Source organism: Xiphophorus hellerii, chromosome 5 (assembly GCF_003331165.1).
Source record: "Xiphophorus hellerii strain 12219 chromosome 5, Xiphophorus_hellerii-4.1, whole genome shotgun sequence".
NCBI classification, from domain to species: domain Eukaryota; kingdom Metazoa; phylum Chordata; class Actinopteri; order Cyprinodontiformes; family Poeciliidae; genus Xiphophorus; species Xiphophorus hellerii.
In genome coordinates, this window is record NC_045676.1 from 24576410 (window position 1) to 24587445 (window position 11036).

An 11036-nucleotide genomic window follows, 5' to 3' on the forward strand; every position below is an offset into this window, starting at 1 on the left:
ATGTCTTCCAGACTCCCCAAATCAGTCCGAGGTCTCTCAGGGACCTTCATAGTTTTTTTGTTGTTGTTGTTGTTGAAGGTCAGAATTGACGGCTGAAGTTTTGGGCTAAGATATAAAAGGCTTGTGTCGATGTTCATGTGGTGTGAATCTGGCTGCTGCTTAGTAACAGAGTGTAGTTGCAGCTGCGCTACAAGAAATGCCTGCTTTAAATAAGAGGTTTCAGTCCCTTACTGATGATTTTTGCTATGCTGATATGTCTAGATTATTTATTTTGTTTTATTCATTTTAATTCCATTATTGTTCTATTGCAGACTATTCCTGGGCTTCTTGGCCAATGAATCTTATGTTCTTGCTGGATCATTATTGTTCATGTATACTCAGGTCGACATGATAATTGTCATACATTTTTATCTGGCACAGACTTTAAAAAGTTCTTACAGGGGTGGTAGCCCAGAGCCCTAAGTTTTTGGGGGCTCCATAGATTTTTCTTTATATTTATTTTTTACTTTTTTACCAGTGCATGTTTTGCAAAAAAAATAGTACTTTACATAAGTACCATTTATGTACATATAAATGTACTTATGTATTGAGGTGAGTTAATTCAACTCACCTCAATATCAGGTGAGTTGTATTAATATTTGGTCATTTGAATATTCCCAATTGAATATTCAATATTCAATTGAATATTGCTTATTCAATTGAATATTGAATAAACAATATTCGAGTATTTGAGAATGATGGAGGTGTGGTAGATTTCTTTGGGAACAACCTGGAGCCATCGGCTAGCTGTTGTATTAAAATCTGCCAAACATCAATTCACACCCACTGATACAGGTATGAATTGATACCCATATCAATAGACACAGTTTAAGTCTATATGTCTTAAACTACTGTAAGTTGCATTTGTAAAAAATAAAAAATAAAAAAAGTTCTGTTGTGGCTAAGGCACCAAAACTGGCTCCAGGCCAGGGGTCCACATCCTTGCAAATTGGTCCCTGATTTGTATTATTTATTTCTTTACGGTTTAGTTCTTTTGTAGGGTGTCCTTTTGAGGCATCTTGGTAGATGCAGGACATAAAGTTGCTTATAGATATTTTATGTTCTTAATACTTGAGTACACCAAAAGCTTCTTATATTCAATTTATTCATTTACTACAAGTAACATATTTCAAGAAATCCTGATAAATAAAGTTAATATTCTTCCCAAAAGATTCACTTTCCCTATTTTATTATTATTTTTTATTAGCGTCACGCACATGTGAATCTGGTCATTTGCTTCCTTCTGCCTTTAGGTCTCCAGTCAGTCTCCACATGTCATGTATTTAATTTTTTTTTTTTTTTTTAAACACTAACTCGAAGAAATATGTTCCTTGCTCTCCAGTCATTTAAATCGCCTCTCCAGCTGATGCTGCTGTTGTCAGACACACGCGGCGGGGCAGCGTGCCAGTATTGACACTCCCACGGACGCGCGCGCGCGGCGACCCGGCGAGCGGGACACTTTTTGCAGCGTGCGGGCTATAAGGAGAGGGAGTGGCGCTCTGGAGAGCAGTGAGGAGAGAAACTCCACACGCAGACAGCGACACGGCAGCGCCCGGGATAACGTGATTAGCGCTCTATTAAGTCCGCTGCCGAGCGCAACTAGATGCAGCGCAGAGACCATAGAGAGTGGAGGGAGAAGAGGCGCAGGGGAAACGCTTCATCCGGCACATGGATCTTCTTTGCCTCCTCTTGATTTGCCCAAAGAAGTTCCCCGGTCGCACTATTTTAGTGCCCTGGCACTGGAGAGCCGCTGTCATCGCTCCTTGTTTTAGGTAGGACTGTTTATTATTATATTTACCTCGAGTTTATCCACACAGTGGTGCCAGGCTACAAATCGGAGTTAACTGTATTAGGAGCACTGATGAAGAGATGACACAATTCTAACAATATGATAAATAATACACATTTTTTCCTTCTTGTTTTATTTTCAGATAAAGTGTCGTCTTTTTAAGTATCCCTCACAATGAGGAGGAAAAATCTGGGAAAGTCTCAGAGGAGTGATTCAGTCTCTTCTCCTCTCAGCTCTCCTGGGAACCACTAGTTCTTTCCTTCCTGGCGGATGATATTTGTAACCTCAGGTGAACTCTTAAAGGAAGTGGGCCAAACTGCCACCATGGCGGACAACAATAGCACCAACCAGAGCTTACCTAGCTTGGCCCCTTACAGCCTACGGATAGCCCTGCCACTGCTCGTGGGCTTCATGATCCTGCTCATTGTGTTCGGTAACGTCCTGGTGGTCATTGCTGTGTTTACAAGCCGGGCTTTGCGAGCCCCGCAGAACCTGTTCCTGGTTTCCCTGGCCTCGGCGGACATTCTGGTGGCCACCCTCGTGATGCCCTTCTCCCTGGCCAACGAACTCATGGGATATTGGTACTTCGGCGATGTATGGTGTGAGATTTACCTCGCGCTCGATGTTCTTTTCTGCACCGCGTCCATCACCCATCTGTGCGCGATCAGCTTAGACCGCTACTGGTCCATCACACAGGCCATCGAGTACAACCTGAAGAGGACGCCTCGCCGCATCAAGTGCATCATCTTTATAGTTTGGGTTATTGCTGCAGTTATCTCATTCCCGCCACTTATCACAATGGAGAAAAACAACAACGAGGCATACCCCGAGTGCAAGATCAATGACCAAAAATGGTACGTCATCTCCTCCTGCATCGGATCCTTCTTCCTACCATGCGTCATCATGGTACTGGTCTATGTACGGATCTACCAAATCGCCAAAAAAAGGACACGGGCGCCGCCCGGAGACCGGAAGCCAAATGCCATTTTGAAGTCATCTAATATTCCTGCTGCAAATGGGAAGGAGAATGGCGCAGGCGACGACAAGGACCGCCTCTGTCACGAGAAACTGAACGGTGAACAGGCCATAGAGCTCCAGGGAGTTGAAGGACACAGGAAGGCAGAGGAGGCCAAAGGTGAGATCAACGGAGTGGACCTCGAGGACTCATCGTCCTCTGACCATAAAGTGAACAATCCATGCTCCATTAGAAAGAAAACAAACAAGGGGAAACCCAGACTGAGTCAAATCAAACCAGGGGATTCCACCGTCCAAAAGCAAGAGTCGAACACCAAAGGCAGCCGCTGGAAAGGTCGTCAAAATCGTGAGAAACGTTTCACCTTCGTCTTGGCAGTGGTCATTGGTGTCTTTGTCATTTGTTGGTTTCCTTTTTTCTTTACTTACATGCTGAAAACTCTTTGCATATCCTGCAACGTGCCTGCAACCTTGTTCAAGTTCTTCTTCTGGTTCGGCTACTGCAACAGTGCCCTGAACCCTTTGATATATACTGTTTTCAACAACGACTTCAGGAGGTCGTTCAAAAAGATACTGTGCAAGAGGGACACCAGGAGATACGTATGACTCCAGCTTTGCATCCTTGTATATTTTATATATATATATAAGAATATATATATATATATATATATATATATATATATATATATATATATATATATATATATATATATATATATATATTGTGCATCCATTGTAAAACAGTATGCCCATTGTGCATGAACCTGCAATCTGTGATCGCTCAGGAAGGTGTTTATCTGCAGACTCTTCCTTCCCTTTGAATGCATCCACCTGTCACAGCTTTATCACCACGATGGAGATCACAGAGAAAACCACAGTAAGATCATATTTTTATTGTATCTGCTTTTTTTTTTCTTTTTTTTTAAAAAGAGGCAAACATAGTGAAGTTATTGATATGTGTTGGATTTGTATGTCATAACTAAATGATTTGTCTGAGTATTTGTCTATATTGGTTTTCATGGAAACAGTATTGTACTATTTTGTATGATATGGTGATATTGATTGCAACAAAAATGATGCTGGTGGACTTGTGCTAAAGTGCAGCTTCTAAAGAATAAATAAAGCCCATTTTGTCAGAGATGATTTAAAACAAACCTAGAGGAAAGATTGGAGTGATGATTTCATATCATTTTGGATCTTGTCAGCGCACGTTCAAACAATAAAAAAAAAACTCTGGAGGTTATGGGGAAGGGGTGAAAGGACAGAGTACAGAAAATGAAAAGCTAGAATTTGGTTTGTGAAAGTGAACAACAAGGGTTACGTACACTTATCAGAACGAATTTCATATTATTTTGGGTCTTCAATGACTTATTTTAACAGATTTTTATTTCCAGCCTAGATTATACAATCTATAATCTGACTGATTATACAACAACAAACTGCAGCGATTTCAGCTAAGTGCACAAGATGGAGTATTCTAGGTTTTGTCACCATTAATGGTTGATTAATTGTTTCTCATTCACCAGCCTTATGTTTCTTCTGACGTGATGCTGGCAGCACTTATCTCACTGCCGCTTCAGACAGAAATGTTAGAGCTCATTTAAACTGGTTAGTTTCCTGCCTTGTTTTTAAACATGGTCTAAAAGCGAAGAGGTGGGGGTCATTTCCAGAAGCCACATTCCAGTCATATCCATTCTAGGACAGGATTTGATGTGAACTTGGGCTCAATGTTTTGTTGGATAATGCACCTGTGCCTAAGTTACAATTTAGAAAACTTGAAGCGGGTCCTCATTGTTCCTTATTCCACTAATGCACCGTGCTTTGGTGCAGTGTTGTTAGGACTGGAGCCCTCACTTTGGTCCAAACATGCTTCATGTTGTCAAAGTCAACTATATCAGCCTTTGGCTCATCTAAATATAAAACAATCCATCAGTGAAGCTAACATTAAGTTTCTGAAAATGCCCCAACCGTAACCCAGGTGAAAATGTGTGGACCGTTCTTCAGAAAATGGGTTAGTTTCAGAAACCCAACCATAGGCTTACATGAACTCTATCAATTCAGCTAAAATGAGGATCGAATGCTGAGCCAGACAATGCCAGAACACATTCCGGTGTGCGTTTCTTGCTTCTGCGCAATCTTTATATCAATTGGATGGGGAGTTTATCCCCTCAAATACAGTTTTGAGGAAAGTTTTATGTTCGTTAACTAGCAACAATGAAAGTTCAGCAGGGACCTTCTAACCATAGAACACTGCACCGGCTGCCAAACATGGTGGTGGAAGGATCATGCTGTGGGGCTGTGCCCCTGCCAGTAACACTGGCTGAGGTTTTGGGAGTACAAAAAATGATACCTTTCTTCAACTTGACCTCAAATCAACAGCTACGTGGATGAAACCTGGACAGTTTTCCAACAACAAAGTGGAAAACTTTGTTGTTTTCCACTTTCCACAGTTTTTACATTCCAAACTGTTACTGGAATGTAAAAAGCAGACCAACATCCAGTTTCTGCAGCAGCCCAGACGTCTACCCTGCTGAAAATTTAAGGACTGTGCTCTGAAACAAGGCATCACGCACAAAACAAAGCTGTCTTAATTCATCCTTTCCATTTTGGCAAAAAAAAAAAAGGGTTTCCTGGAATTACTTTTGGAAGAATCCATTTAGATAAATCTTAGGGTCGGTGCATGTAAACACTGGAAACACAATAGGTTTACAGATTTACCCCTTATTTTATTAATTTATTTTTTTTTATGCTGACTTTGAGTGTATGCTGACTTGAGCTGCATTTTTCTGCCACACTCCTGGTAGAAGCTGATAAACCCTGATGTATACTTCACTGTCCTGCAGGAAGCTGCTGGTTCAAAAGGAGAACTGCAGACTTGCTGGTCTGTTTAATCTGACCTTTTGCCGAACAAGGCGATCGGCACTTAAAGAGCCTTAAAAGAACGTGTGCAAATGTTGCTGTGCTTTCTGGATTAATCCTGTTTATGACTAGATGAAGGTCTCTTATCTCAGACTTCTCAGGACTACACGACTTTTAAAAAGATTATTTCATAGTTAGACAGATGGCATCTTAAGGAGTTTAATAGTGCAATTCAAAGAAGTTGCGGTTCATTTGCCACTTTGTGTTCCTCATCATGACCCAGTCAAACGCAAACCTGCTCAACAGGTCTGTCTCCAGCACCTTCCTCCTCTATGCTTCCTCTGTCAAAAAGTCCAACAACCATCCTCTATTTATTTAATTCAAAGAATAGATATTGCATCTCCCCTGCAGAGGAGTCATATGACAGCAAAAGGCAAATGTTTCCACCATTGTGGGTAACCCAACACATGATAGGGACAAAAGTTAAAAGATTTTTCAACTTTCTTGTGTTACGCCCTTGTTTCTTTATATCATAGGATTCCTTTTTGAAGGTCGAGAGAGGAAAACCTCACGAAACTAAACGGTCCCACTGAGAGATTACCGGCGGCTCGCCCTGACGAACCCGACGCACACAGAAACTGAAACGCGGGCAGTGTTTCCCTGCACGTTTGTGCAATGAGAAAGTACAGGGCGGGGGTGGTGGAGTGGGAGGGTTGGTGTGTGAGAACGTGCAAGAGTACTCACTGCACATGTAAACAGAGGGGCTGAGCTCCCTCTGCGCGGACACGTTTGCAGTCGTGCTCATGGAGAAAGGTCGGTTTGATGGATGTGGGAATTTCGCAGGGAGACTTTAGGATGTTGTTTTTATGAACGCGCCGGGGGGCGAGAGGGGACAAAATCTAATGTAAGGGTTGCTAATTGTGCAGTGACAATAAGGTTCTAAGATCTATTGTGTAGAAACAATAGCTTTTCAGCACATTTTATTTTTGCTATACTCCACTCTGGAATAGACGCCGAAGAAGATTGAAGACAACTAACTAACTTGTGGGTGAACAGTGTCTTGCTTGCATGAGAATTTGTGCAGCTAGAACCTTTTATCATTATGTTTCATCACAACCCCCATGCTTCCTAGTGCAAAGTAGAACATAGTGGTGAAGGAAAAGGATACGTGATGTTCAACTTTTGTTATATATATAAAAGAATCCCTGAAAATTGAGGAGTGCTTCTGTATTCAGCCCCTTTGTAGCACCAACTTGTGAAGAAAATTCAGCTGCGTGTCTTTTAGGCCATGTCTTGCACATATAGAAAGGATTTTGCTCATTTTTCTTTGAAAAATGGCTCAAGCTTAGTGAGACTGCGTGGAGAAACTTACCGGTACTTACCCTCATTTCTTAAAATCTCAATTGGATTTAGGCTTGTACTTTGGCCGGGCCCTTCTTATATTTGCATGGATTTAGCTCTGGCTCTATGTTTTCAGTGCAGTTCAGAGGGAGACCAACACAGCTACGCAGATAAGCGTTGAAGCAGTTTTCAACGCCTATGGGATGAAAAAGAGTTCGTACAATTAGGCACAAACAAAAGCTCAGCCGGTAGCTTCGTCTAGGAGAGACACGGAGTTAATATGGAGCTAAAGCAGTCTCAATATTCACAAGCTCACAGGATGATTCGCAGGTGAACAGAACAAAATTCACACATGTATTTCTGATGCAGAAACAAATTTATCTTGATTTACAACCTGCTTGTGAGTCAAGCAGGTTGGGAACTTGGTTGTATTTCTGTGTGAATTTTGAGAATCTCCCTGATTTGGCTCAACCCACAAATGTCCTTTTTTTACAAGGAGGGAATGATCTGCAACTATTCAGATAGCTTTCTTGTTTCAGCCAATCATAAGAAGGCATCCCATGTGAGTTTATGATTTATGTATAAATCAATCAGTGGAGTTCAGACAATTTTATACCTCAACATGGCTTCTGTGTGACAGACTGGCGACCTGTCCTGGGTGACCCCGCCTCTCGCGAGGAACGTTAGCTGGAGATCGGCACCAGCAGCCCTCCCGACCCCACTAGTGACAAGGATGTTAGAAAATGGATGGATGGATGGATGGATGGACGGCTTCTGGCACTGACAGCGGAGGAGAAAGAGAAATATCTCAATTAAGATATTTAGCTACTTTTCCCCATGTTATGAGAAGTTGTTTAATTTATTTGGTATTTGGTTTTATTATTCAACTATCAACACAGGCTAGCGAGCTAAGTGAGTGGGATAAATCCTGTCAAACACTTTACATATTATTAACAAGAAATTCAGCTAGAGAAAGACACCAGTGACCAGCCTGATGCTATTAGCATGCAGAAGCCTTAGCGTACCACACAAGTTTAGCTCACTCACTCACTCACTAGCTAGCTTAGCTCACCTGCTTATCTTGATAGTTTGTGATAATAGTTTAATAATTAAACAACTTATCATAACATGGGGAAAAGCAGCTAAATATGCTAAGTTGGATCTTTTACTTGCTGCGAGAAGCCATGTTGAGGCCTGAACTGTTTGTACTTCATATGGCAACAGCACTCTATGAATGGGTTAATTTGATTGGCTTAAATCATACCCTCACCGGGGCTGATTGAGGGTTTCTATGATTGGCTAATACAAGGAAGACATCTGATTATATGCAGATCATAGCCTGTGTAAAAAAAATAGACATTTGTGGGCTAAGCTAAGTCAGAGTGGTTTCAAAATTCACACACACATGCAGCCAAGTTCACAGACCTGAAGCAGGTTGTAAATAAATTTAAATTTGTGTGTGCACCAGAAATAAATGTGTGCAATAGCTTGAGGCAAAAGTTGGACGTTCAGAAATTCATGATTGGTGGTGAATGGGTTTTGCAAGCAGCCTTTGTGTGGATGAACTTTACTCAGTGTTGAAAAAGCTTCAAACTCTTAGAACTTCCCAGGCTAATACATAATCTGTTATTCACATGCATGAGGAGATTTATGTCAAGATTTTGAATATTTCATTTAAACGTTCAGACTATTCTGATTTCTCACTGAGCCCACTCCCCCCTTTTTCAGCTCTCTGCAACTTAACTCTAATGCATGAATAATCTAGTTTAACGCTATGCTAAGCTAGAGCAAAGATCTCTTTTTGTTTCATCATTATGGAGTTGTTCTTGATGATGACTCCTCTTTAAAGAGCATATTTATAAGTTTGTCTTTAAACTGTAAATGTCCTTTTCTACCTTTATGAATTCTTCATGTGCAGTGAGACTGGGCTTCCTTTTTGGACTTTCTAGAAATTCTTCATGCTTGTCTCTCAAACAAAGCATATACCCCGGAAAAAAGCAACATTTTGACAGCAGATAGTAAATTCAGTGGGCTGCCATTCTAATTTTTGAAATGCAACACATCCCTTTTTAAAGTCGAAGAACTGTATTCTACTATAGTACATTATGCAAAACAAAAGATATGCATCATGATACTCAGGCTGTCAGGTTTACTTAATGAACAGCAGATACTTTCACCAAAACAAACGTTAACATTTTTTATGTATGATTTAATGATATGGAGCACTTTTTTAAACAGGTAACATATGCAGTATAAAATGAATACAATGACTGGCTTTATACCCACTGCCAATATTAAGGCATTTCCAAGAATCCAGCCATCTATGATTCAATGTTGTGTGTTCAGTCATTGTAAGCATGTGGGTGCTCCCACATGAAAACGAGTTAATTTTCTAAACTACAGAAAAGTTATTGTTAGCGAAGCTCAACTGTGAAAAATTGGACTGATGTTGATATGCGATAGTAATACTGCTGTTATGTTAGATTTACCAATGTTTTACTTTATCTTTTTTTAATCCGATTACTCGATTAATCGTAAGAATACTCGATAGATTACTCGATTACTAAAATATTTGTTTCCAACAGCCCTAAACCTTTCTACCCTCACAACTTCTGCTGACTGGATAGACCATTGTCTGTTGAGTCATTGGACTGTTGTGTGTAAAAATCGAAATATATCAGCAACTTCTTAAATACTCTGACCAGCCCGTTTCTCAGCAACAATCATGCAACATTCAAAGTAATGTAAATCATTTTTTTCTTCCTGGAGACTGTATTTGTGCCTCAGGAGGTCGTCTTCACCACGTCCTGATGATGAGGTGATAACGTGACCGGTGAAACTAAGAAAAGGACTGGATTTTTCGAAAAATTGACTTTTTGAGCGTTAAATCATGTTATAATGTCAATCACTTATGAAAAACATACCTGGCATGTTGCTTTGATTCTTTTGTGAAACCCTTAAATCGTCCATGGTAACCATTCAGAGCTGCCTAAACTTTTCATCGTCCAATGCACCGCTCATTTACCCAAAGCTCTGCTTCTCCAGCCAAACTCACGCCTCACAGAGAAACCCTCACCCTGTCTTCCCCTCTCCTCTCCTCCAGACTAGCAGCAGCAGCAGCGATGATCAAACACCTGGTGGAACTGGGAGTCTAACTGACCTTGTCCAAGACGCTTAAGATAGGCTGTAAACAGCATTATGGAGAAGCATTGTTGTGACGACATGCTGAAGAGGAAGTGTTGGAAAGGGTCAGAGCTTCTTCAAGTGGCCAATTTCAAGGCGTCAGACATGGCTACGGTGCAAAGTCAATTTCCTTTTAAGTAATTTTTTATATATACAGCCTTTTCATGACAGCTTTTATAGGACATGGTGCTATAAAGTGGCATTATGTGCCTGGGAAATACCGTCCCTTTTATACTGCAATCTATGGATACTCTGTTTCTCAGTTTTCTCAATATTGTTTTCATTGTGGTGAATTACACCTTTATAGTTAAATGTGAGGAAAGTCTCCAGTTTTCCATGATGGATGGATGATTTATGTAACAAGTCCTATCACAATTTGCCAAACAATCTCCTCCATGTGCAACGATATTGTAAGAAATACCAAAACAAAACCCGCAAGCTTCCTTCTTAGACAATTATTATTATTCCTCCTCCAGTGGCACACTTTCAACTAAGTTTGTTGTGGTAAAAAAAAAAAAGGACTTGAGCTTATAATTAGTAAGAGGTATTAAAAACAAACCAAAAATGCTATGCCTGATGCTCTTCCCATTACTTAGTTTGTTTTATTTGATGCCACAGTTACATTAAGTACTGAATAAAGTCTCTTAAACTGCAGATTTGACCTGACCCATTCCGTTTTTTAAATTTACTTTTCTGGCTCCCATTTTGTCCCCCCATCTGACTCGTGCACATCAACATCCTGCAGTGATCATATTAGGCGGATGTGGTTGCTGACAGCCTATTGGAAGAAGCCAGCTGTTAAAAGCCTGCAGAACCCCCCCACCCCCCGTCCTTCTTTCTCCCTCTATCCCCA

The 11036-nt window shown here is 40.7% G+C and overlaps 1 protein-coding gene across 1 annotated transcript; it reads left to right on the top strand.

Annotated features, from left to right (window-relative positions):
• Window positions 1–1434: 1434 nt before the first annotated feature.
• Window positions 1435–3958, top strand: adra2a (adrenoceptor alpha 2A). Its single transcript, XM_032561808.1, has 2 exons — window positions 1435–1811; window positions 1971–3958. The coding sequence occupies exon 2, from the start codon at window positions 2099–2101 to the stop codon at window positions 3404–3406; it is 1308 nt and encodes a 435-aa protein (XP_032417699.1). The 5' UTR covers window positions 1435–1811; window positions 1971–2098; the 3' UTR covers window positions 3407–3958.
• Window positions 3959–11036: the final 7078 nt, after the last annotated feature.

Coding starts and splice junctions, on each gene's coding strand:
- adra2a (XM_032561808.1), top strand. CDS start 2,099: ATGATATTTGTAACCTCAGGTGAACTCTTAAAGGAAGTGGGCCAAACT.